The sequence below is a fragment of the Loxodonta africana genome, chromosome 21 (assembly GCF_030014295.1).
Source record: "Loxodonta africana isolate mLoxAfr1 chromosome 21, mLoxAfr1.hap2, whole genome shotgun sequence".
Lineage (NCBI taxonomy): Eukaryota > Metazoa > Chordata > Mammalia > Proboscidea > Elephantidae > Loxodonta > Loxodonta africana.
The window spans coordinates 49,973,445-50,000,440 of NC_087362.1; the positions used below are offsets into that span (position 1 = coordinate 49,973,445).

At 55.3% G+C, this 26,996-nt stretch overlaps 2 protein-coding genes across 15 annotated transcripts in view; one reads left to right on the forward strand and one right to left on the reverse strand.

The window, feature by feature from the left end:
* The window catches only part of AGRP (agouti related neuropeptide), a 155,546-nt gene that overhangs the window by 9,813 nt on the left and 118,737 nt on the right, over nt 1-26,996 (forward strand). For all 10 annotated transcript variants that reach the window (XR_010318868.1, XR_010318873.1, XR_010318870.1 and 7 more), the window contains one exon: nt 21,817-21,913. The gene's annotated coding sequence lies outside the window, so the exon portion shown is untranslated. The remainder of the gene's footprint in view (nt 1-21,816; nt 21,914-26,996) is intronic.
* On the reverse strand, nt 1,786-18,700 carry RIPOR1 (RHO family interacting cell polarization regulator 1). 5 transcript variants are annotated; one of them, XM_064273909.1, is made up of 22 exons: nt 11,635-13,376; nt 10,627-10,753; nt 10,368-10,520; nt 10,163-10,241; nt 9,607-9,630; nt 9,463-9,516; nt 9,182-9,334; nt 9,020-9,083; nt 8,882-8,925; nt 8,678-8,803; nt 7,361-7,509; nt 7,160-7,289; nt 5,437-7,077; nt 5,219-5,337; nt 4,162-4,294; nt 3,757-3,892; nt 3,478-3,639; nt 3,059-3,217; nt 2,712-2,908; nt 2,539-2,622; nt 2,337-2,427; nt 1,786-2,192 (listed from the first exon to the last, which is right to left on the reverse strand). In XM_064273909.1, the coding sequence occupies exons 1-22, from the start codon at nt 11,651-11,653 to the stop codon at nt 2,095-2,097; spliced, it is 3,942 nt and encodes a 1,313-aa protein (XP_064129979.1). In that variant the 5' UTR covers nt 11,654-13,376; the 3' UTR covers nt 1,786-2,094. The 5 variants fall into 5 exon arrangements, with proteins under 5 accessions (XP_064129979.1, XP_064129978.1, XP_064129980.1 ...); XM_064273908.1 differs by having other exon boundaries at nt 5,219-5,340; XM_064273910.1 differs by lacking the exon at nt 11,635-13,376 and adding an exon at nt 18,600-18,700 and having other exon boundaries at nt 3,478-3,892; nt 5,219-5,340.

The window sequence follows — 26,996 nt, forward strand, 5'->3', positions numbered from 1 at the left end:
CTCAGATTCCTGGCAATAGACATAGTTGACACCTGGCTGGGCTGATGACATTTTTCCATCTTCCATTTCTTGTTTAGCCCCTGCCCTCTCCTGTGGGTTGAGCTGGGAGCTCGTGCTGGCCCGGTTGCTTCTGCTCAGTGTTTACTTCCTCCACCCCCATCACACAGGCTATGCTTTTGATGCTAGTGGGCAGTCCTGCCCTGCCAGTGGAATATCCCCTCTTGTGGGGCTGCATATCTGCAGGGCTCCTAAGGGGGTGGTTCTAGGACTACAGCACCCCCTGCAGGGGTCCTTGGAGCAGACACAAGCTGCGGCCAGCTTTGGGTGCTGGCGTGGTCTCTGTCACTTGTCTTCCCCCACCCCCACCTGGCTGCCCTAGCTGACCACCCAAAAAGCTGAGTGGCACCATTCCTCCCATGCCACCCTTCATAGTAGCAGAGATCAGAGTCATGCCAGTGTGCCGAGGGTGTCTGTCTGCCCCCACCCCCACACCCTGCCTAGGAATGAGCCACCTGCATCCACATACAGGTGTTTCCTGTGCTCCTTCCTGTTGCCGTTTTTTCTGCTCAGCTTAGCTTCCCCAGCAGGTGGTTAAAGCTCCAGCCAAACCTTCATACATAGCTCTGAATGATAGGGGGCAGGGCTCCCTGGGGATCTGGGTCACTCCCCAGGGGAGATTGTTGGCACCTCATTGGCTCATCGTGAGTTGCAAGCCACACTTTCCCAATGTGATGGCTTCGTGCACATGCTGTCACACTGTGCTACCACTGGGTTACCAGAGTGGGCTTAGGGAGTGGGGGAGGCCCTGCTCAGACAGTCTCCCTTGCCTTTGAAGAGAGAAGAGCCTAGGGGTGGGCTGAGGGCCTCAGGACAGGCTCGACATCCTGGAGTCCCAGCCCACCCTTAAATTCCCCACATAGAATTCTTAACCTTCTGGGGTTAACAGACATGTGCCGGGCAGCTCGTGGGGGAAGGTGAGCCCTCTCCCTGGAGCCCTGTTTTCCTGAAGCTGCTCGGGTTAACCTGCTGTCCCTGGCCAAAAGGGGTCAGTGGGGTTTGTTACTTATTACAGACGGGGGGCGGGCTCTGGGAAGGGAAGGACTTGCTGTCAGGGTCACAGGGCAGCCATCCAGGTCTCCTCCTTTCCAGGCCCCGGCTTTCCCCTTCTGCCAGGATCTTGACTCTCTTGCCACCCAGCCCTCAAGGAACTCCCAGCTCCCTCTGTAGGAAGCAGCCTGGGCTGAGGGGCAAACATAGAAGCCAGCCATCTCCTAATGGGGCCCTGCTGCCCCCTGGTGGCCAGAAGTTCCAACCACCATAGTGACTTTCCCTTCCTGCTTCTTCTTGGTCTTGTAAGACCCACTGCCATTGAGTCGATTCCGATTCATAATGACTTTACAGGACACAGTAGAACTGTCCCACAGAGTTTTCAAGGAGCGGCTGGTGGATTCGAACTGCCAACCTTTTGGTTAGCAGCCGAGCTCTTTACCGCTATGCCGCCAGGGCTCCCTTTGTCCTATGGCAGGAGCTAACTCCTAGAACGGACACCCTTTGGGCCTCTTCTGGGCCAGCTCCAGGCCTGCAGCCTGAGCCTCTTCAGCAACATCCCATGCATAGTGCTGTCTTCTCCAAGCCCTGTTCCAGCTTCTGGGCTCTCGTCTACCTGGATTTCTGGGAGAAACGTACATGCCATTGTCACAGCTGCAGTGTGGACACACCAGTGTCAGGCAGGGCCACAGCCAGAGAGTGTTGTTGCAGAGGATCAGAGCACACCAGGCCAGGCCATGTAGGAAAGGCGTTTTGCTTTTAATTTTCTGTAAAACTGTAAATAATATACAAAACCAAGGGATGTGGGGGGCAGAGGCAGGGTGGCCAGACTCTGGACACTTATTTGTGGCAAGGGGCATGCTGAGCCTAGGCTGCGAGGCACTTGACTACAGACACTGACTCTACCAACCCCAAGGGGAACAGAATATATTAGATTTTCATTGAAAGGAATCTGGGGGAGGGGTGTCCAGAGCCAGCCTTCACCCTCCCTGCCAGTGCCTGGTGAGCCCTGAAAGTGGGGGTGGGGGCTCTGAGAGCCTGGGAGGGTTAGAATGCTGTGCTGGCCATGCTGCCAGGCCCGAAGATGCGGGGCAGGGCATCCAGCGATTCCTCCAGCCGTCGATGGGCAGACTGTCCCTCTTCCCCTGCAATGGGTGAGGACAGGGTCAGGGGTAGCCTGAGCTCCATCCTGGTTCTATCACCCCTGGTCCCATCTCACCCTTCCTCTCATCAGCCAGGATGTCCCCAAAAGTCTGCTTGGCCCATACCCCCTGGCTCTCCAGCCTTACCACACTGTTGCAGGCTCTGTCGGGCAGCCTCCCGCACAGCCTCTGTGTCCGTTTGGCACAGGTACACCAGGGGCTCAATGCCCTCGGATGCCTACCAGAGGAGAGAGCATTGAGGGGGACCCAGTGGAACAGGTGGCAGAGGCCCAGAACCCATGGGTGGGGTGAAGGGGTCAGGAAAGGTAGATGGGTTGGCAGCAGTCACCTTGATGCAGCCCAAGGCCAGGCAGCCAGCCACTCGCGTCTGTACATCTTCATCCTCCAGTTGGTCCAGGAAGCACAGGAGGGCCTGGATGGGGCAGGAGGGCAGGCTTAGCCAGACACTGGAAGCCTGGGACCCCAGTCCTTGCCCTGAAGGGAGCACTGGCCAGCCCTTACCCTCTCTCGGAAGGCAGGACCCAGTGACAGGCTCCGGAGCTGGGTGCTTACAGCAGCCATGACCTTGTTGTTGCCATGAACCAGCAAGGAGCTCAGCGCCCGCAGCCCGTCCTTACGCAGCCGCCCCTCGGGTGCCAACCTCAGAGCCTTTAGCACCACAGCTTGGTCATCTGAGTTCAGGTTCCGCACCAGTAATACTAGAAGGAAGAGGGGGTTGGATTGGGACAAAGTGGGAGGGCAAGGAGCCTCCTGGGGTGGGGAGGCCTTGTGTATGCTCATGTCCTTGCCTGTACCCTCAGGCCCACCCACAGAGTCAGGCTCCTTTGTGATCAGGGCCAGTGGCTCACCCTCCTCGGCAGTCTCGGTCACATAGGCCTCCATTGAGGGTCCATCCAACGTTTCCACGTAACTCCAAAACTGGAAGATGGTGAGCTGCTCTCCAGGGCCTGGCTGGGGCCTCCTGGGCAGCTTCTGCCCCAGGGCATCCTCCAGGAACTTGACACACACTGTGGGAAGCAGTGCCCATCAGGGTTTGGATGGGCCCAGGCCCTCTGAAGGAAGAGAATGCCCCCATTCCAGGCTCAGGTCCAGGGGCCCCTATCCAAATCCTACCATCCGGGTTCTCTTGCCCCAAGCACAAGCTTTTGCTTTTTCTCCTCTGCTCTGCTCAATATGTCTGCGTGGGCCAATCTGGCTTCCCCTGAGGCCCCTATCACTGGGGATCTGAGACAGGAAGGACGAAGGGGCAGATAGGCAGTTCACTCACCAGCCTCGGCTAAACCAGACTGGCGCAGGGAGAGGCGGGCACTGTACTGCTTGCAGAAGGTGAGGATCACCCGCTCCACGGGACAGATGAAGGGGCTGAGTCCCTCTGTGCACTGGTCCCAGAAGTTCAGGAAGCCGGGCCGAGAGGCTGAGAACTGCACCACTGTGAGGGGTGCAGAAACTGTCAGAGACAGGGCAGGCAGGTGGCAGATGAGGGTAGGGTGGCGTGGGACAGGAGCCTGGAGACAGATGCCAGAGCCAGGGCCCACAGGGCCTTTACCTTCCTGGGCGGAGATGGCAGGGATTGCCCATTGCCTGCTGAGCTCACACACTGCCTCGAGCACTCGGGCCTCCCGCAGCAGCCGCTCCAGGGCCCATGCCTCCTGACATCGCAGGGGCCCAAATGTGCCCAGTTTCTGGAGAACAGGGGTGGCCAAGTAGCTCAGACCCCAGGGTAGGGCTAGGGGAGGATGGAGCCTAGGGACTGTAAGTCCCAGCATGCATGGGAAAACCTGGGGAGAGCCCGAGTGTGGGAGGTGTTCCATTCAACAAGGGCCAAATGCCAGGGCCCTGGGGCAGTGAAGTGTGGAACTCAGAAGGGGTGTAGAGAGCCAAGATTGAAGTGCGGGGCTCCCTGGGGTAAGGGGCCGCAAGGGGAAGGTGGGGGGAACACCACCAGCCTCACCAGCAGGAGGCGACTGCAGTGGTACAGGTGCAAGACCAGGGCAGCATCCAGAGCTGGACACCCTGTGCTGAGGGGGCGGGTACTGGGTGAATCTAGGCTGTCCTCAGCCCCAGACTCCGGGCTGCTTGGGGGCCTGAGAGAAAAATGGGGTTCGTCACCGCAGGAGCACATATCACCACCTGGTCCCTGGTGTGCATTTTTTTTTTATTGAGCTTTCCCACCCCAAGATGAACAGAAGACCGGTGGGCGACAGACAGTGGGTAAATTCACAGAGGATGTCCAAAAGGAGGAAGGGGCTGGAACTAGTAGGGAGCTCTGTTGGAGTCAGACTGTCCTGTGCCACCTCCAGCTAGGACTGTTGGGGCTGCTGGGGCTGGGATGGGTGGCAGTAGGGCTGCAGGCGGGGTGGTCTATGCAGTACAGGCTGCAGGGGGCTGAGGCCCAAGGGGTGAAGGGGCTGTAACCTGGGTAGCAGGAGATGGAGGAGCGGCTGGGCACAACCCTCAACTGGGAAGCGGAAAAGGCTACTTCAAGACAGAGAGCCAAGGTACTGGGGCCTCCTGGAGAAGCAGAGCCCCCTGGAGAGCTGGGGTCGAGGTGGAGGGAGCTGATGCTGGGAGACTCAGGGTGCACAGGGAAGCACTGAAAGGGCTTTTTCACAGGGTGGGTCCAAGATGAGGCCAAGGGAAGGAGGAGGAGCTGGACACTCATGGGCAGATAGGTATCGGTGGGGGAGGCAGACATTGCAGAGAGGAGGAGGAAGGTGGATAGAAGCACTGGGGATTCAGAGGGTGTTGGAGACACGGGCATCAAGGACACACAAGGGGTGTGCATAGGAGGAGTACACATAAACGCACCTGCCAGGAAGTCCATTCCCTTCTACCCACCTCTAGTCTTCCTGTCCTCTTCATGTGCCCCACCTGGCCTGTTCCCCCTCACTTGGTCCTGTATCACCTGTGCCCCTACTCACTTGCTCTTCCTTCATTTCTTCCCCCTCCCCTAGCCCTGTCTCACCTGTCCCTCACTCAGTTGCTTTTCCTTCACCTAGCCCCCTCACCTGTCCCCAGGACCATCAGTGTCTTCATCTTCATCGTCATTGAGAAAGCTGAAACTCTCCAGGGCATGCTCCACAGTGATGCTGAGACTGGAGGCCCGGCTCCGGGTCAAACCTTGCCTCTGCTGGGGTGGTGGAGGAAGTCAGAGCTGCTGTTACTGACTGCCTAGCTGCCTCTGTATGCGGCCGCAGCCCAGTCCAGCCCAGCCTGGCAGACTCACCGTTAGCAGACTCTCCAGTCGAGTCAGCTCCTGCTCCAGGCCCTGCAGCTCAGGGAACTGACCACGATAGTCATCCAGGGCTGCCATTAGAGCCCCCAGTGCCACCTCTAGCTTCCTGTCCTCAGCCCCTCCAGCTGCTTCTGGGACTGGGGCCTGAGCAGCCATGGCCAGGCTATGATCTGAATGCTGGGGTGTGGGGGTTAGGGATGAGGGAGGGGGGCTTGGGCTCTGAAGGTTGGGCTCTAGGGCAGGGCTTGCGAGGGGTTCCCAACCAGAACAGGTGGGACTGGGGGAGGAGGTGCTGGGGCCTGTGAGGTCTGCCTGAGTGCAGAGGGTGGAAGCTGGGTGGCCAAAGGGAAGGGAGTTTGTGCCTGGGTGGGTGGGGTCTGTGTGCACAGAGGGGCTGGAGAGAGTCACAAGCTCTTGAGAAGTGGAAGGGCTTACAGTTTTAAGGGTGGGGCTTGTGGCAGAATGGGTGAGGCTTATACTGGTCTGGACTAGGTCTATAGCATTCGAGGTTGAATTTGTAGTGGTGTGAGTTGGCACCCCGGTTTTTTGAGTGGGGGTTGGCGTGGTGTGGGTGGAGCTTGGGGTGGTATGGGTGTGGCTTATGGTAGTGTGGGTGGTGCTTGTTATGGTATGGGTGGGGCTTATGGTAGTGTGGGTAGAGCTTGCAGTAGTGTGAGTGGGGCTTGTGGTCTGAGCTGGGCCAACAGAAGTTAAGCTAGAAAGCACTGGCTTATGGGTGGGGCTTGTGGTAGTGTGGGTGGGGCTTGTGGTGGTCTGGACTGGGCCTATAGTATTGATGGTAGGGCCTACAGTTGTGAGGGTAGAGAGCACTGGCTTGCAGATGGGCCTTGTGACAGTATATGTTGGGCTTGTGACAGTGTGTTTGGGGCTTGTAGTGGTCTGGACTGATCCTGTGGCACTGGGGGTAGGGCCTGTAGGACTTGGGGTAGAGCCTGCAGTAGTGAGGGTAGAGACCATTGGCTTACCGGTAGAGCCTGTGGTAGAGTAGGTGAGGCTTACAGCACTGTGGGTAGGGCTTATGGCACTATAAGTGGAGCTTATAGTAGTGTGGGTGGGGCCTGGTAGATCAGAAGAACCAGAGTCTGTGGCCTTGGGAACTGGATTTAGTTGTTCAGATGCAGCAAGGTCTGCAGATATGTGGGTAGAGCCTACTGTACTGAGGGTTGGGCTTATGGTGGAATGACCAGGGTCCAGGGCAGAAGGGACAGGAGAGACAGAACTAGGGCACTCCTGTGTGGGATCTGGGTGTGCAAGTGGGCTAGGTACCTGACCTAGGTTTTCTAGGCCCACAGCTTCCACTGAAGCCTCTGCCAAGGCAGCATCCACGCTGGCCTCACTGATGTGACTCAGTGTCCGGCTATAAGGGGCATGCCCATTGGCCAGGGCTGGGGCTATGGCCCCCTCCTCATTCATGAGCCCAGAGGTGGGGGTCTCAGGCCTACAGAAGGTGACTTGGATGGGCAGGGGATCTGGTTGCTGCACCAGGGGCCTGGGGGCTGAGGAGTGGCGGCCAGTGCCTGAGAGCTGTGGGCTGGATGAGTCGTCTGAAGATTCGGATGACAGGGACCATGCTGTCCCATTCTCCAGCTCCTCCTGCCGTCGCAGCATGTTCTGAGAGAGATGAGAGGGCATTTCAGGACCACCGCAGAGGTTTCTGGAGAGTCATGAGGCGAGGGCCTGGGCTAAGACTTACATAGAAGGCCTGCTCCCGAAGCGAAGGTGTGTCTGGTGGGCTCTGGCTATAGGTGGAGAAGCGTTTGGTGACTGTGGATGCCTTGTTGACAGAAGAAGTGGCTGAGGGCTGGTCTTCCTTGTCAAATGGGCTGAGGAGAGGAGGAACTGTTAGGCCCCACAGCACCCCAGCTCTGCCCCTAAATCCTTTAGCCCCACCAACCTCCATGTGACTTCCAAACTGAGTTTAATGGTGCCGAGATCATTGATGTCCACAGCCACAACCTGGGGCAGGGCAGCAAACAGGTCCTTGGTTTCACAGGAGACGCTGCCCACAATCACATGGTTTGCCAGCCCTTTCAGTTCTGTCACCTATAGCCAAGAGTGAAGAATGGGATCACCTGGGTGTTGGGGCCATAACATCGTGGGAGATAAGAGGTCTGAATTTACAGGTCACAGAGATTATGAGAGGGTCATGAGGTCACACATTCACAGGTGTAGGGGTCATGAGAAGGTCCAAGGAATTGGAGTTCTCAAGTATGTGGAGCCATGGAGACTTGAAGTAGTCTGGGAGTACGGGGATCACAGGGGTCTGAGTTTGCAGCCTCGCTGAGGTCATAGGGGTCATAGCCTCAGGGGAACCAGGAGGTCAGGTAATCACAGGGTCAGAGGATCATGAGGAAGTCATAGGTCAAAGGGGCCATGAGGTCATAGGGGTCAGAAAGATTGCCATTTTTAAGGCCACAGAGATTACGAGGAAATCACAAGGTTATTAAGGTCCAGAACCAAAAACCCACTGCCACTGAGTCGATTCCAACTCATAGTGACCCTATAGGACAAAGTAGAATTGCCCCACAGGGTTTCCGAGGCTGTAAATCTTTACAGAAGCAGAATGCGATACTTCTCCCATGGAGCCGCTGGTAGGTTTGAACCACCAGCGTTTTAGTTAGCAGCTGAGAACTGTAACCACTGCTCGACCAGGGTTCCTTTCATGAAGGTCAGGGGGTCACATATTCATAGGGCCATTGTTATGGGTTGAATTAGGTGCCCCCAAAATATGTGTTGTAAGTCCTAACCTCTGTGATGGTTATAATCCCATTTGGGAATGGGCTGTTTTTATGTTAATGAGGCAGGATTAGTGTAGGGTGTGTTTTGAGTCTATGTTTTTTGAGATCTAAAAGATTAAACAAGCAAGTAAAAAAAGCAGAGATGGGGGAAGACATGCTAAGCCACATGAAGACTGCCCAGAAGCAGAAGCTCAAAAGAGACAAGGACCCCCACAGAGCTGACAGAGAGAGAGTCTTCCCCTAGACTCAGCACCCTGAATTCTGACTTCCAACCTCCTAAACTGTGAGAGAATAAATTTGTTTGTTAAAGCCACCCACTTGTGGTATTTTCGTTATAGCAGCACTAGATAACTAAGATAGCCACGGATTCACGAGGGGTCATGGGGACAGGAGTTTTCAGAGTCTTGGCATCATGAGGACCACAAGGGGTTTACAGGATCAAGGTGTCTTATAGTCTTGGGCAGAGACGTCACCTTGATGGACAGGAATTCTGTGATCAGAGGCAGAAAGATGGTTTCCTCACTGTCCCACATCTGCTTCCCGCTACCCTCGATGCGGCCCCGTAGTTTCCAGCGCTGACGCCCATACTTCATGCAGATCTGGGGGAACAAGCAGGATGAGGGCAGCCCTTGGTGTGCTGACCCTGCCATCTGGCCCTTCCCTGCACACCCTCATACCTCATACTGATCGCCCACACATAGTCTGGCGAAGCCGGCCAGCCCTGGGGGTGGGGGGGTGGGAGAAGTAGATGAGCCATGCTGGGGAGGTCTCAGGAGCACCCCCTCTGCTACCCATCTGCCCCCACAATTCGGTACCTTTCATCCGGAGATGGAATTCACCCAGCTGTGCTTCCAGCTCACTCTCCAGCATACACATGCTCTGGGAGGGAGGGAGGTGGGTGTGTGTCAAGAACCAGCCCCTCTCTGACTAGCCCCACCACTCCCTGTGCCTCTGCCTCATGGGCACCCACCCCTCACCTCCGTGTACTCTCGATGCCCTCGAGTGGCCTCAGCCAGGCTGTCCCGGGCCTCTCGGCTCCCTGGGGACCCGGTAGTATAAGCACGGACCATGTTGTAGGCACCATCCCGGAGTCGCCGTTGGACACAGTATGCCTCATACAGCTCATCGATCTGGGCGGTGAGTGGGGTGGTGGTGGGGGACTGAGACGCAGAGCCTAGCACCCCCACCCCACATTTCCCCATGACACCCCAGCCCCCCTCCCCCACCCTACAGGTGCACATCCATGCTGCACACGTACCTTGCTGGCATGGAACTCTAGCCGGCGCAGGAAGCGTTCAATGGACTTGACTTGCTGGGGGAGAGGTGGGTCAGGAGTGGCCTGAGGTTCAGGGCCCTTTACCCCAGGAGCCAACCCCTCCCACCACCATTCTATCATACTCACCTTGTCTAAATCATACAGGAAGCCCTGCAGATGGAGATGAAACCAGCACTTAGGAGGCATGGGGAGAACTCCAGCAGGGGTGCTTGCCCATACAAACCCATCGTACCTTCTGTCCCTCACAGCCATCCTTTCCCTCATGCAGGGTCCACAACCACTCCAGTCAGCAGGGACTGACTCCCCTTCCCACACCCTGCCTGCCTGGGCCTTGGTGGGTGCTGGTGACACAGATCTGCTCCCCAAGATCCCTCCAGTACCCCCTCCCCACTTCTTCCCTGGTCCCATCTACTCCCTTTCCTGCAGCCTCTGGGAAGGGCTCTGTGCCGCCTCATGCATGGCTTCCTCTCCCGCCGGCAGGCTCTGGTCCCAGGCAGGAAGTATGCACAGCAAAGAAGATGAAGATAGAAGCCCAGCCTTCCCTGATATCCCCTTCTCCAGTCACACCTGGACTCTCATCCCAGCAAAACAACCCTGACGTTACCCAGGTTGCTCCTGCACAGACCCCCACACCACGAAGGGCATACTTTTAAGTCATCCCTGGCCCCCCCAGACCCCTCACCAGTCGGGAATTCCTCTTGGACTCCCTTATCTGACCCTGGAGTTTCTCCTGCTCCTGCTGGTGCACTTCCAAGTAGGCCCTGGGGAAAGGAGAGACAATTAGCTGACCTCTCCAGTCTACCCTGCCCAGGGTACAGGCAGTGGGGAGAAAGTTTCCTACTAGCAAAAGGGATCCTGGGAGAATGGTTGGTAAGGGAGTTGCTTACGTCAGGCCCCGCTTGAGCGCAGCGTACACCTGGTCTAGCCGCTCAGGCTGTGGAACTTTGGGGGCTGGATGTGCCACGGAAAACATTCTGGAAACTCGGGAGAGCGCTGCGAGTTTCCGTGGGGGGACAGGAGGGCTGAAGGCCGGGAAGCTCCTGGAGAACAGGCTGTCTTCAGAAAAAGGCGAGCAGCAGTCCCCCGAAACCTTACCACATACCCCATTTGACACTCCTGACCCCATTAAACCCCTCCACCGCCTACCTGGGACCCCGCTCGTGGTTGCCGAGGACACCTGCGAAGGACTGGCTTCTACTGACCCGGGCGCTGAGCAGGCGGCGCTGCGGCCGCACCGACAGGGACATCATGGAATGAGTCCGCGCGGGGCTCCCTGAGGGTGGCGAGGGGGGTGTCCAGCGCCAGTCAGGGCCCTGAAGTCCTCTCCCCGCGGCCCAGACCCAGGCCCAGACCAGATCCGTCCCGGTCACCAGGTACTGCTGTCCAGCAGGCTCCAGCCTCCGTACTGAGCCCTGCCGGCCAGGGGCTGACTCCAGGACTTAGACTACCTTGTGGGCCCCGGCATAATGACAGGGCCGCCGCGGGCGACTCGGCCTCGGACTCAGCGTGGCCTCAGCTCGGCCCCCGCTTCCTGCTGAAATGCCGGCTCCGCCTGCCGCGGGGCAGGAAGGGGGGTCGCACGGGGACCCTCCCCGGCTGCGAAGGGGCAGGAAAGGGGCGGGGCGCACGAAGAATGCGCGGAAGCGCCTGTTTACCCTCGGGCGGGGCGGGCTCCCCAGCCCTGCCCCCTGGCCCCGCCAAGTCGACCAGGAGCTCTGGCACCCGCACCCCGGCAGGCCGCGGGAGGTTACCAGGCGGGGCGAGGTGTTCTGATCAGTGCCGAGCTGCCCGACAGGACCGGCCGCAGCGCTTTTGGCTCCTGCGACCCGCCCGCCCGCCCAGCGAAAGCTGTCTCCCCCCTATTCCCTCCGGCTCCCAGGCTCCGGGACGCTGGAGCCCTCCCAGAGCCCGGCAGCCTGGGGATTCCCAGGGTGGGGGACAGTGCCGAGAAGTGCCCCGCCCCCTTCACCTTCCTGCGGCTCAGAACTGGAAACTGAGTCACAGACCGGCGCCTTCGCACGCGCATTTAGCGGGAAGGTATCTCGCAGACCCCCACCTCGCTCCGGCGAAGCATGCACCTCTGGGCCCCAGCATCCAGCCCCACACCCCCTGGGGCCAGCCTCAGCGCCTCCGCAAGCCCAGGCCGGGTCCTACCTTTCTTCTTGGCGTTCATGGTGAGTCTGGGACAGTCCCGGCCCCGCGCTCACTCCCCGCAGCCCTGCTGGCCCAGGGTTGCGCGGTGCTGACCCCGGCTGGGCTGCGCTCGCTCCCCGCCGCTCTGGCTCAGGCCCTGGCTCCTCCCGGCGCCGCCCCCCGCCCAGTTCCTGCCGCCTGACTCAGCCCGCTGGGATGGGGCGGGACCGGCTGGGCCAGGGGGACTCCAGGACCTAGGCCTGCCTGGCCCATGAGAGGGGCAACTAGGGGTTTCCTTCGGGGAGGGGATTGACGGGGGGTTCTCTCTGTTGGGGTCAGGAGTAAAAGTGGTTGAGTGTGGTGGCCAATATGGGTCTCTACATAGGAAGAAGGGATTAGCGGGGGCAGTAAGAATAGAGTGCAGGATGAGGGGCACTGAGAGTGGGCTGAACCCACAGAGGGCTGAGAGCTGGGGTTCTGAGTGGGGGGGCTAAGAGTGGAAGGAAGGGCTAGGGGTGCTAAGTGGAGGGACTCTGCCAGTGGCCAGCAGAGAGTGGGGCACTGGCCACGAGGGGTCTAGGGGCTGAGAAGAGAGACTGGGTCAACTCTGTATAATGTGATGCTGCCTCAAGAGTGAAGCAGAGAAGGAATTGGGGCAGAGATTCCCACAACCCCTTATACCACCCCTCACCCCTATGCCCACAGAGGAGGTGCTCAGTTTGGGGAGCATCCCCCCCCCACCAGGCCCCAGAGAAGAGGATCAGAAACCAATGACCAGCCAGGGCCTCCTAGCCACAGCTGCATCCACAGGCCAAGGCCCCATCCTTCTGGCCCCCAGCCCACATGGGCCCCTCAGGCCCTGAATCCTTGGTGCTGGCTCTTTCCCACCCTCAATACCTCTTCCTCGAATAACCTCCCTCCACCTCTGACCTGGATAGAGGCCACTATACAAAGGGTCCACCGGGTATTCCACCCCCCTGACCTCAGAGGCACTGAATGTTCCCCTGCCCCATAAACCCCCTGGTCCTTTGAGGCTCAACTTTCCAGAAGGCTGGGGTGGGCTCAGAGGTCTGCAGTTCCCACCCCCATACCACACCATACTGATTCAGATGTCCAAGGACCCCAGTTTGAGAAATGCTATCTTCCCTCACCTCCCTGAAGACTGGCCACTGTGCACCCACACTGGCAACCTCTGCATTCCCATAGACTGCCCACCCAATGCTGGCCTCTCTGTTTCCTTCAGCCACTCCCCATGAGAACAGACCAGTCATACCACCTGCCTCTGGAATCCCCCCTTTCTAAAGCACAACCACTTTGACAACAACCTTCTCCATTACCCCCACCTTACCTGCCTTCTACCTGAGACCTCTGATCCCTTGAGCCCTCAGTTCATTTATTCAACTATTCACTGAGTGAAAACTCTGTGCCAAACATGTGCCAGTTGCTGGGATACAGCCCTGAACTTTGCAGACACCACGCTGCACTGAGCTCACACTCCGCCTCTACTTACTTTCTCCGTGCCAGCCCGTCCTACCTTCTCTACTTTTCCTGTTCATCCTTATACCAGCCTGGATTAATGGCCACCACTCCATCACTCACCTATTGCTTAGTGCTCTGCACCTCATTCCTACCTGGCAGAAACCAGCCCTGGACAACCTAACTCCCTGCCTTCTCTGCACCTGCACACAAGCTGGCGGGAGCTGCCAGAGGTCTTGGCACAACAGCCCGGCTGGAACCATGGAGCAGTTCTCAACCTCAGCCAGGCTCCCGCCCCCCCCCCCCCCGCCCCGCCCCAGTAAATCCTCATGTGTGGCCAGTCATCTCTCTCCCTTCTCATAGAAGATGGGTCTTTCAGACTTTTTCCACAAGCCTCAAACAAGCTCAGGTCACTCCCACCTAAAAAATAAAAACAACCCTGGAAACTATCAAATGCCCATCAATACTAGAATGAATAACCAGTAACCAGTTGCCACTGAGTTGATTCTGACTTATGGCAACCCGATGCGTGTCAGGGTTTTCAACGGCTGATTTTTCAGAGGTAAGATCATTAGGCCTTTCTTTCCAGGTGCCTCTGGGTGGACTTGAACCTCCAGCTTTTCAGTTAGCATCTGGTCATGTTAACTGTTTGCACCACCCAGGAACTCCACTGGGATGCATAATAAAATATTATTTGGCAAAAAGAATGTACGATCTATATGGATGAATCTTACAGACATAATATTGAATAAAAGAAGACACGAGAGAAGACACAAGTTCGCTTCTCTTGTATGAAGTTAAAGAACAGGCAAAATTAATCTATGATGAATGACAGAAGTCAGGATAGTGGTTATCCTTGGGGGTAGTGGCTGGAAGGGGGCACAAGGGGGGCTTTCAGGGTTTTGGTAATGTTCTATTTCCTCATCTGAGTTCTGGCTATATGGATGTGTTCCTTTGTGAAAGTTTATCAAGCTATACACTTAGGACAAGGAGAGCTGGTGGTGCAAGGGTTTCAGTGTTCGGCTGCTAACTGAAAGGCCAGCCGTTTGAACTCACCCAGTGGTGCAGTGGGAGAAATGACTTGGTGATCTGCTCCTGTAAGGATTACAACCTGGGAAACCCTATGGGGCAGTTCTACTCTGTCATATGGGATCACTCTGAGTCAGAATTGATTTGATGGCACACAACAACAACAATACTTAAACTTTTGTGTATATTATACTTCAATATAAAGTTGACTCTAAAAAATAACTACAAAACTGAAGGAACCCTCTAAGGACCCGGTGTCTCTCTCCAGCTACCACCCATTTTCCTCTTCCCTTTTCAGAACCAAGTTTCTTGAAGAGATGTCTGCCTCCATTTCTTCACCACACCCACCCACTCCTCTTCCCATCTTCCTCTGCCTTCTGCATCCACCCCTGTGCTGACTGGCCTGGACAAGGTAGCCAGTGACCTCCCTGTTGCTGAATCCAGTCCTTATCCTGCTTGATCTCAGTAAAGCTTATGACTTTGTGGCTCCCTTCCTCTTCCTTGATCCCTTCCTTCCCTTGAATTTCAAGATGCAACACGCTCCCTGGATTCCCACCTACCTCTCTGGCTGCCTATCTCATTTTCACACAAGGGACTTGTCCCTCTCCCCATCCTCCCTGCCCTTGAAGCTCAATGCCATCTAATCTCCTTATCGTTACCATGTTCTTCTGAACCCCAGGCCTGTATATCCAACTGCCTCCTTGATGCCTCCCCAGAAGCTGAGTGACAATGTGGAGTGGGCTGTTAGGGGATGGGCTGAGTAGGAAGTCCCCAAATTAAACTAACCATGTTCTCCCAAACCTGACTCTCCCTAGTCTTAACCTCTCCACGATGACCCCACCATCTCTTTACTCAGTTGTTCAAGACAGAAACTGGGAGTAATTCCAGATGCCTTAGTCTCTGTTACCCCCATATCCACTCACTCGCTGACTCCTGCCAGTTTTACCTCGTAAAACATCTCTGGAATCTGCCCCCTCATCCCCACCCCCATAGCTAGAATTCAGGTCCAAGGCATCACCAACTCTCATCTAGAACATTACAGTAGCTTCCTTATGGCTCCTGGTCTCCACTGTAACTCAAAGTGATCCATTCTGCATTTGGTAACAACACTGCTTTTCTTAAAATTCCAATCACTTTGCAATGATGATAATGGACATTTAGTGAGTGTTTTCTATGTGTCAGGTACTGTGCTTAATAAACATCATCTCATTTAATTCTGGCAATGACCCTATGTAGTAAGTCCTATTAGCCCTACTTCACAGATACGAAATCTGAGGCTAAGTGTGTGCTGGCTGTGAGTCCTTGGGCAAGGTGCTTCTTAATCATTTTGGGCTTCAGATAGCCATTTGTAAAATGAGAATAAAAATAAATACTAATAACTACCTCACAGGGCTGTCAGGAAGATGAAATAACTCTCTCTGTAAGTGTTTAACTCACTACCTCACACTGTTGGCACGCAACAAATATTAACCAATGTTGTTATTATTCTTAGCTATTATTAATCCACCCAAGATTACACATCTATTAATTGGTAAGGCCAGGATTCATACCAAGGCTGTCTGACCCTAGGCCCGTAAATCTTTAATATCCCTCTATTCTGACTCTCATGAAATATCCATGGCCATCCCTACCACAAGGATTAAGTCCAGACTCCCTAACATGACCCTCTAGGCCCTTCAGGGTCACTCTCCCCTCCTTCCCCCCACGCACCTCCAACCGCTCCTCCCCAACAGTCTCCTGGTCTCTCTGCTCTGGCCACTACATCCCTCTCTCAATACCTATGAGAACTGACTCCTTTACTCTTATACCTTATTCCCATTACTCTCAGCCTGACCCATTCCCCCTCCTTCTTCAGGTCTTAGCCTAGAACCTCTTCCTCAGGGAAGCCCATTATGATGCCAGCCTACGTTGGTTCTCCTTGTTAAGCACCTGTATAGCTTCCTCCCCCTGTTCCCTATGGCTGCATAACCCAGTTGTCAGTTCTCCTCTATGGTCTGTCTTCCTACCAGACTGTGAACTCTGTGAGCTGGGGCCTGTCAGCATGGCTCACTATTTTTCCCTCTTGGCCCTCCACTGGGGCCAGAAAAAAAAGGAGGGAGGGAGTATGAGAGTGAGAGGCTGAGTGTGTGGGGAACTGAGCTGCCTGGACATAAGAACGGCAGACCCTGACCTGTTGGAGAGCTAGGCTTCAAGTATGTGTCCACCCAACTCCTCTACTCCATACACTTTCCCTTCCCCAAGACTTTCTGAGGCTAAGAGCAAGTGGGATTCTGTTCCCTGGGGTAGGCAGGGTGGGGGTCCCCTGGCATTCTGGAACCGAGTGGGTGGCCTGGATTCAGAGTAAGCTGAATGTCCCATGCAATTTTCTTTCTCCGGCTGGGTCTCTGCTGCCATCGACCCTCTAGTTCTAAAGGAACCCGGAACCAGGCTGTGTAACTGTCCATACTCTGCCCAAATGACCATCAGAATGTCCGCATGAGTGACCACTTCAGGAGATGGATGGGCAGGATCTTCCTTGCTTGGGGTGGGGGAGAGGAAAAGACCTGAACCACTCAACTTGAGCTAAGGGGGAGGGGCCACCTCAAGTGGTGGGAGGTGACTAACAAGAGGGCTCTGTAGGCTCATGCCAGCCCTAAATCCTTTCTGAACATGGGTGAGAACCTAGGCACTAAAGGTGATGAGGCCTTCACCACAACTAGCTCCGGGCAGCTGAAAATGAAGATTGGCCGCTTGCAAGGCCCAAATGCCCCGGGGGCCCCCTACTCCCTACGCACCAAGACAGGCGCCTGCGTGGGGCCGAAGGTCCCGCTACCTGCTCTGCCCGGCTCAGTGGTGCTCTAGGCCAGCCTCCTTGCCGGGAGTCCCTGGCCCCAGCCCAGCCCCGCCTCCCGGCCGCCCCCGACGGAGGTAAACAAACGCTAAAAATAACCTGGGCAAGGGGCTGCTGCCGGGGAAAGGGGTCCCTCCAGAGCCTGCCCCTGTCTCCCTGGCAACTGCCCCAACCCGGCTGCTGACGTCATCCCGCAGCCGCCCCAGGCGAGGGGGAAGGAATGGAGAGGGGGCGGCGCGGCTTGGGACCCCCCACCCCGGAACCGGGCGGAGGCGGCCCGGTGGCCTCACTTCCTGCAGGCTCCTTCCCTGGTCAGCTGGTCACATTCCCTGGCCGGCCGCGCGATGAGAGACAGGCGGCCTCCCGGGCTGGCCAGGCGGGTGCTCGAGTTCCAGCTGCGGCGAGGGGCCGCTGTGAGCCAGCCGCACCCTTCTCGCCTGCTCGTCCACCGCAGGGCAGGGCCCAGCCCGGCGCCTCCGTGCTCCCCTCAGCCGCATCCAGCCCAGGCCTCCCTCCGTCCGCTGACCCCACAGGACCCAGGACGGGAGGGGGAGGAGAAAAGACAGGGAAATAAGTCGGGCCGCCCCGTTTTGCTGGAGTATTTTGCCCCTTGTTCCCCAATTCTCACCCTCCCCCCAATGCCAAGGAGGTGAACGGTGCTAAGCGAGAACTCAGATCTGAGTCGAATTCCCACTTCGCCCTAAACCAGCTGTGTGACCTTGAGAATATTACTTAAGCTTTCTGGGCCTATTTCTGCATCTAGTAAAAAAAAAAAAAATAATCCTCAGAAAGCTGACCATGGCTAGCCCAGGGCGCGGCCCCACAGATGGCGGACAGGGCACCGTTATATTAGACTGCACACAGTAGGTGCTCGGCCAGCCAGCCTTGATACGCATTAGGCGCTCCCAAGTTGAACTGGCTAGAAAGAGTCCGGTGGGCTCAGACTCAGGTCTCGCCCGGGAGGGGTGGACAGCCCTGGTGAGCAGCCCCTCTGCAAACCAAGTCTGTCGGGTGCCCAGGCCCCCGCTGCTCGTAGGGTCTCTATGCTAGCCTCCCGTCTTCAGCTGCAGGGTCTGTTCCCCGATCGCGACAGGACGATCCTCCCCGGCTTCGGCAGCGTCAGGGGTCTGGGTGGGGAGTACGACTCCTGGCGAGCCTCGGCCACCTCGGGCCCAGCCCCAGAGAGGCTTAGGCCGGGCGGCGGGGCAGGAAGATTAGCTCATCCCGGAGGCCCGCCTGCACCCTACGTCGCCCCCTTCCCATTCCCAGCTCAGCCTCCTCGCGGCGAGAGAGGCAGGAGGGGCTCCAAGAGTGCCCGTGCCCCGGCCCAGGCTGACGCCGAGGGCCCGCCCACAGGCCTGGCCCACCCAGAGCCCCGGGGCACGGGCGCCTGGGCCTGGCCGTGGGAGGGAAGGCTGCCGATCCGGGCGCGGCAGGCCCGGAGGCGGCGGCTTTTGTGTGGCCAAGCTGCGTCCTCAGCGCCCGGGGGGAGGGGAGGGAAGACACTGCGCGGCCGGGTTACTGGGGATAGGGCGAAGCAGTCGGGCGGCAGATCCGGGACCGCCCGGGCGGTGTCGGCGGTAGAGGCACCGGAACCACCGCGCCCGCCCTCGCCCGGCCAGCGGCCCCCGGAAACGGCGCGGGAACTCACATGGCTGCGCTGGGCTATGTGGACCTCGCGCTCCCCGTGCGCTCCGCGCTGCCCCGCCTGGTCGCGCCTCAGCTGCCGCGGTCGCCGCCACCAGCGCTGTACCCTGCCTCCGCCTCACTGCCGGGCGGCCCCGCTCCTCCCCGGCCCGCTGGGCCCCACCCCCTGCGCTGTAGCGGCTCTGGCACCCCTTGAGGCGCCCACAGCTCGCTCCGCCCTCTTGGGTAACGGCGCCAGCAGGTGGCCCGCGGAACTCCCCGGTTTCTGGGAGGAGGTAGCCTGGGGGATGGGGGCGGTGGGGGTGCTCAGCGCTCGGGATTAGCTGGGATAGGGCGGCTTTTCAGGGACTACACACGGAAGCAGTTCTGTCATATCCTACGTAGACCCTCAAACGGGGAGCGCCGGGGAGCCTCCCCTGCCTGCCCTCTTCTCGCATCCCGGGATCGCTACAAACTTTTTTTTTTTTCCGGGGGCGGGGAGGGGGGAAGGGCCCTGTCACCGCTTGAAACCAGTCCTGGAGCGGCCACTGCTGAGTTGGGTGGGTTGATTGGGGGGAAGAGGTGAGGGCCAGTTTTTAAGGGAACAGTGAGTCCTGAAGCGTAGGCATCAGAGGCCTTCTGAAGCTAGAGCTGACTGACCTCAGCCTTGCCTTCTCTGTCAGCCTCAGTTTCCCCTGCTATGGGGACAGACTGCTTTTCCTAAAAACTGGCAGTAAAGTCTCAGCTCATGGCCAGGCCAGCATTCACCGTTCATTGGGCACTGGCCTCTGGGGAGTTGTTGGGGCATTGGTGGGGTACCCATCAGGGTCTGGGTACCCTGGCCTGGGTCACGCATTGGTCATGGGGTTGGGCATTCGCTCCCCAGGGGCCAAAGCCCAGTCTTTCCCAGTGATGGGGCTGGAATGCTGGCACTCCCCTGGAGTGGGTTGAGGAGGTGTTGAGAGCTGATACCACAATGAGGTCCAAGGGCGTGGTCTGTCGCTCTGACCCCCCACCAATAAGACACCATTGGCCTCTACTCAATCCTGGAGTCTCTGAGCCCCACCCTTGAGACTTCTTCAGCCCCTGCTCTCCTGTAGCCCCTCATCTTTAAAGCAGAAACACATGGGGTAGTTTGAGGGGTTTTATGAGGTCCCTGAATATCTGCCTGATAACCCTGAAATGGGTAGGCAGAGGCCTTAAAGGGCACCACTGTCCCCTCCCTCGTATGCTCTTACCAGAAACACTTTCCCCTCTCCCAGTGCTCCCTCCTCTCCAGCACATCCTGTTTGCCTTCCTTTGCAGCACCTCTTTCTCTAATTCTTAAACCTGGGGCTTGCTTCCAGCACCTGGATCCTTCTCTTTATCTCCTCTCTCCGCAGTCTCATCCAGCCTCAGGGCTCCCATCCATCCACTGCTGACCACTCCTAAGCCTTCCTGTGTGCCCAGAGCCCCCAGTACTCTCCCTGGGTGACAAACCAGGCCTAGATCTCACTCAGGCCTCATTCCTTCCCCAGATGTACTCTTCCCCCTTTCTCCTCATCTCAGCAAACACCATCATCCACCCAGGCATCTACCTGAGCCAGAGGCCAGCTCCCTCTGGAGCTCTCAAAGACAGCACAAATTGGTTCTGCCCATCTCTGCCCGGTCTCACCCTAAAAGTCACCTCCTCAGCAAGGCATTTTCTGGCCACCTTCTCTGAAGACAGCTACCTCTCTGTTGTTATTCTGTTCCAGCATCCTGTCAGCTCTCTTCATGCTGATCACCACAACCAGGCTGCGTGCATGCCCATGTGTGCTCATGTGCCTAAACCTGTCTCACTGTGGGTCTCTAAGCTCTGTAGGGATAGGGACCATGGACATCTTTTTCACCACTGACGTCCCTTGCAGATAGTGGGAGTTCAGTAAATATTTGTTGAATGAGTGAGTGATTGAATGAATGAATGACTTCCCTCATGTTAGTTCAGCCTCTTAGTTCTGTTGATTCTACCTCCTTAACATCTTTTGTATTCATTTATTTACCTCCATGCCCCCCACTACCAGCGCTCTGTCATTTGTTAATTTATTTAACAAACACCCACTGAGCAGTTAGGGCTGGGCAGCATGCTGGCCTCTGGGATGTCAGTGGCATAGAGGTGTTCCTATGCCATAGCTCTAAGGGCTCTGATAAGACAGCACTGATTGTGGGGAGACTTACCAGGGTACTGTACTGTTCTGGATACTCTTTCTCTGTGTGGAATTCTGGTAATCCATTTCCAGAAAATTCCTCCTTCTGCTGGATGATTCCCTCACCCTTCACAGTCATTCAACCACTCCATCCTGTGTCTGGTCGCGTCTCTCCATCATACAGCCCACACCTGGGTCTGGTCTATCATCTTTTCTGGTCTTCCTGCCTCTACCCTTGCCCCCTACAGTTGTTATCCAGCCAACAATTCAAGTGATCTTTTAAACCATAAATCAGATCATGTTGTTCCCCTGCTCAAGAGGCTTCAGTGGTTTCCATGAACCTGAGGATAAGGCCAGATTCTGTGGTGGGGCCTCCAAGCCCTAGGAGATCTGGCCCAAGAGGACCTCACCTCCTTATTACCCACTGGCTTTTGCTGCTCTGGCTCCCACTACCCCAAGCTGCCTGTAGCTCCTTGGACATGGTGCTGGTGACACAATGGCAGAGCAGACAGGTGGGTCCCTGCTCTCAAGGAGTTTACACTCTAGGTAAAGGAGACAGATGAGAAACAGTTAACATATAAGATGATTTCAGAGAGAGATAAGAGCTGTGAAGAAAGCAAGCCAGATGATGTGATTTGGAGTGATGGGGTTGAGAGGGCTGCTTTAGTCAGGGTGGTTAGGGAAAGTCTCTTTGAGGGAAAGTGACATTGGAGTTGAGAGTATTCCAGGCAGAGGGAACAGTAAGGTCAAAGTTTGGGAGGTGAGAATGAGCTTGCTGTTTGAGTCAGTGTAGGCTGGAATAGAGGGGTTAGAAGATAAGGCTGAGAGGTGGACAGGGTCAGATCAGAAGGGTGTGAAGATTTTATACCTCTGAATATGAAACGGTTCTCAACACATAAGTACCGTGAATGGGAGAAAACACCAGAATGGCCTGGGTGACAGGAGTTTCCTCTGTTCAAACCTGCATTCACTGGCCCTGAGAGCTGTTAACAGGCTCAGCTCTGCGCCAGCAGTGAAGATATGGTCATCTCTGGGCGTTGCACTTTGACCTGGTTTTATTTTCTTCTTTGTATTTAGTCATACAGAAAATGGTCTGCAAAGAGCATGTCATTGTTTTAAAAAACAACAGGACTATCACTTTTTTGGATATCTCCAGGACGGCCCCTGTCACCAGGTATGTGTGAGTTTGTAATCCAGGGCCGCCAGGCTGCACAGGTGGCTTCCCTGGGGACTCTGCCAGGAGGCCTGGCTGTGTTTCTGCACTGTCTCCGCTGGTCCAGCTTCGGCCTCCAGGGGGAGCTGTGAGAAGGGCCGGGCTGGCTGGCTGGCATGGGTAAGGGGTGGGGTGACTCTGTGCCGCGGGCTGGGCCAGGCGTCCTTCCTTCCTTCCTGACTCTCTTCTCCTAGGGGCCAAGTGGGAGGGATGTCCCTGCCTCCCTCAGGTCATGGGATGAGCTGCTGCTCCTCTGGGACCTCTTCAAGCCGGGCCCCCTGCCAAAGTCTGCCCCGTATGGTGCTTGGTTTATTTCCGTGAGGCTGCCGCCAGAGAACTATTACAGAGGCTCGGAGGAGGTTGTGGTAGGAGTGCTCCTGGCCATTGGGCACCTAGTAATCCCTTCTCAGCTGACGACGAACTAAGGTCAAGGGTCCTCAGAGTGACCCATGCTCTGCTCCATCAAAACCCAGGAAACACGGAGTTGGTCTTTGGCGCCACCGTGTGGTAATTGTCCACATTACAGTAGCAAGCTTCACAAAACTCCAGGGGGTGCCCCATGACACACAAGTCGTGTTTCCCTGAATGAATAGTCACTGGAGATGTGCAGTCCACAACCTGTTCAGCCCTATGCAACAGCCTGGCTCACACTCAGACCTGGTCGCAGACCCTGGACCTGGAAACACCCCCACCACCATTGAACCCTCCTCCACATCCCAATGCTCCCTCATTCTCCACTTCTCAGTCCTCTGGTACTCCGGCCTGGTCCAGATATATTGGACATGGATGACCCTCCCCTTCTTTTGAAACTCTCCTACTGGCTTCTGTGACCCCTGCTCCTCGATTCCAGCTGCTTCTCCAGGTATCCCTCTTCATACCCCTCTGTGGGGTCCTCAGGGTGCTGGGCCCCCTTTCTCTCATTCTTGAAACTTCTTCCCAGACCATCTGGACCCCATTCAGAGCCTTGATTTTGGTGCCCATGCAAGTGATGCCTGGAGTCTCACCCCTCAACTCTATTTTCCCCACTTTAATGGCCCTCAGGCACCTAGAACACGTTGTGTAAAGTTGGCTCCATCTCCTCTCCTCGGAAATGCTCCTCCTCCTGGGTCCTCATCTCAGTCCACCAGCTGTTTTCCCCAGTATCTGTCAGCCACAGTGTCTGCCCCCTCCTCCTTGGGCCTCTCCCCCAACCCCCCGGCCAGGGTACTACCTGCGTCTCATGCTTGGAGTCTTAGTCTCCTTTGTTTCACCTCACCTGGTCCATTCTCCACAGGGCAGCCAGATGACTTCTGCACATCAGACCCCATCCCTCCCCTTCCCTCACTGGCCCCTCATCTCTGGCCAATTCTTCCTCAAGAGCTCCAACCTCCAACCAGACTGAACTTCTTTGTGTTCCCTGAATACACCTTGCTTTCCTATGTCTCCACATCTTGCACTGGGTGCCCCATCTGATCCCTTTCCCCTTTTCCTCTTCTCTTATTTGGCTAATTCTGGCACACTGTTTAGGTCTCTCTTAGCTCAGACATCACTTCCTTTGTGACACCTTCCCTGGACCCCAGCCTGGGTCAGGGGCCTCTTGGCCCTCACAATGCCCTGTGCTTCCCCCATCACAGCCCTTGTCTGCCTCCCCTTCCAACAGGTGCCATCTGCTCCTGCCCAGGGCTCTACACACCGATACCAGATGCAGAGGTCCCAGATCTCAAAAGTCCTCGAGTTTCAGAGGGAGCAAGGCCACAGTGAACCAGTGGCCAGCTCAGGATGAGAACTGAGCCTCTTACCCTTCCCTCCAGGGCTCTCCAGATGCCATTGTGAGCTCAGCCAGGATCTTTGAGGGCCCAAGAGATCTCAACCAGTAGGGAATTGAAGGACTCCTATCTTGGGGGGAAGGCAGCCATCAACCTGGGCTCTTGGGAGCCCAGGGTGCTGGTAGGGGCTGCCTCAGGTGAGCCCAGGTCAGCACATCCAAAGAGAAGACTTAATGAGACTCCCTTCTCCCACAGAGCTGTGCAGTGGGAGTGCTGGCCTGGATTCCTGAAGGGGAGGTTGGCATCTGTTAGGGTCATCGGGTTAATTATCTCCAACGTCACATGGAACAGAATGTGCTGAGGTGTGACCTCCCCCACCCAGCCCCAGCTTCCCAGGCCACTGATCTCTCCAGGGCTCATCCTGCCCCTATCAGCCTGAGATCTGAAGATCAGCCCAGCATGCCTTCAGGCCTCAGTGCCCTCACCCTAATGCAGCCCAAAGGGACTCCTGGCTTTTCCCTGAGGCTTCTTTGCAGGGTCCCATCTCTGGGCCTTTGCTCCTGGTGTGCCTTCTGTCTGCTGCATGGTTGGGCCCTACTCATTGTTCAGGGCCTCAGTAAACAGCGATGAATTGCTCTGTAGATAATCAAAAAATGTCAGACAGGCTGCCTGGCAATTACAAGATGCCACAAAAAATTTGCTAAGTGAACAAATAACCCAAAATGGGAGAAGAGAAGGGACCCAAACCATCAAAATTACCCTAGGCTGTTCACTTAGCAATTGGGCTCTCCCAGCCAGTCACCCACAGTGGTGACCTTCTAGCATGATGTCAAGTTCATCACTTGGCTCAGATGCTGTGCTGCCCGGTGTTCTTTGGAGATTTCCATGTGTCTTGGCATCAATTTTCCCCTGGGTCTAGGAGGTTCTCAGCCTAGGGACCCAGGGTCCAAAGGACCTGATCTGCTCCTGGCTCGTCTTCCTTGGTGTTAGTGAGTTTCCCCTCCTTCTGCTCGCTTCTCTCCCCTTAGTCTCTTGTAATCCTCACAACTGGACCAATAAGGAACAACATCATGATAAATGGAGGAAAGATTGAAGTCGTCAAGGATTTCGTTTTCCTTAGGTCCACAATCAATGTCCATGGAAGCAGCAGTCAAGAAATAAAACGATGCATTGCATTGAGTAAATCTGCTGCAAAAAGCCTCTTTAAGTGTCAAAAAACAAAGATGTCACTTTGAGGACTAAGGCTGATCTGGACTCAAGCCACAGTATTTTCCATACCTTATATGCATGCAAAAGTTGGACAAGGAATAAGGAAGACCAAAGAAGAATTGATGCCTTTGAATTACGGTGTTAGCGAAGAATATTGAATATACCGTTGTCTTAGTAACCTAGTGCTGCTATAACAGAAATACCACAAGTGGATGGCTTTAACAAAGAGCAATTTATTTTTTTACAGTAGGCTAAAAGTCCAAATTCGGGGCGTCAGCTCCAGGGGAAGGCTTTCTCTCTGTCGGCTCTGGAGGAAGGTCCTTATCCTCTATCTTCCCATGATCTAGGAGCTTCTCCAAGCAGGAACCCAGGCCCAAAGAACGTACTCTGCTTCTGGCACTACTTTCTTGGTGATATGACATCCTCCTGTCTTTCTGCTCTCTTCTCTCTTTTATATCTCAAGAGATTGCCTCAAGACACAATCCAATCTTGTAGATTGAGTCCTGCCTCACTAACACAGTTGCCACCCATCCTCCCTCATTAACATCATAGAGGCAGGGTTTATAACAAACAGGAAAATCACACAATACTGGGAATCATGGCCCAGCCAAAGTGATACATTTTTGGGGGGACATAATTCAGTCCATGACAATCATGGACTGCCAAAAGAAAGAACAAATATGTCTTGGAAGGTGTATAGCCAGAATGCTACTTAGAAACAAGGACGGTGAGACTTCATCTCATGTACTTTGGACATGTTATCAGGAGTGGCCAATCCCTGGAGAAGGACATGACGCTTGGTAAAAGTAGAGGATCAGTAAAAAAAGAGGAAGACCCTCAATGAGGTGGATTGACATGGTGGCTGCAACATTGGGTTCAAACACAGCAAAGATTGTGAGGTGGTACAGGACCAAGGATTTTCCTATGTGTTGTAAATCCTACCTCTATGATGTTAATGAGGTGGGAATAGGAGGCAGTTATGTTAATGAGGCAGGACTCAATCTACAAGACTGGATTGTGTCTTAAGACAATGTCTTTTGATATATAAAAGAGAGAAGCAAGCAGAGAGCCAGGGGGACCTCATACCACCAAGAAAGCAGTGCCGGGAGCAGAGCGCATCTCAGCAGTGTTTCATTCTGTTGTACACGGGTCTCTATGAGCTGTAATTGACTCGATGGCACCTAAAAACATCAAGAGAAAACATGTGTCTTTAGTCATCTAGTGCTGCTGTAATAGAAATACCACAAGTGGATGGCTTTAATAAACAAAAGTTTACTCTCACAGTCTAGTAGGCTAGAGGTCCAAAATCAGGGCGTCAGCTCCAGGGGAAGGCTTTCTCCGTGAGCTCTGGAGGAAGGTCCTTGTCATCAATCTTCCCCTGAACTAGGAGCTTCTCTGAGCAGGAACTCTGGGTCCAAAGGGTGTGCCTTGCTCCCAGCACTGCTTTCTTGGTGGTATGAGGTCCTCCTATCTCTCTGCTTGCTTCTCTCTTTTATATATCAAAAGACATTGTCTTAAGACACAATCCAATCTTGTAGATTGAGTCCTGCCTCATTAACCTAACTGCCACCCAACCCATCTCATTAACGTCATAGAGGTAGGATTTACAACGTATAAGAAAATCACATCGGATGACAAAATGGTGGACAATGAGACAGTAATGGGAATCATGGCCTAGCTAAATTGATACATATATTCTTGGGGGACACAATTCAATCCGTGACAAGGTGTGACTCAAGCAAGGGTGTGACTTGAGTAACGTCATGACTTGAGTAAGGCGGTGTGACTCAAGATACACCACACACTAACCCTGCCTCATAGAGGTTTTAGGATTTAAAATATATAAAATGGAAGACAGTTACATAGTATCACCAAATGGAGGATAATTACATACTACTGGGAATCATGGCCTAGCCAAATTGACACATATTTTTGGGGGACACAATTCACTCCATGAAAAATTTATGTTGATATATCTAGTTTAAATAAGGAAACTCTGGTGGCATAGTGGCTAAGTGCTACAGCTGCTAACTAATAGGTCAGCAGTTCAAATCCACCAGGTGCTCCTTGGAAACTCTATGAAGCAGTTC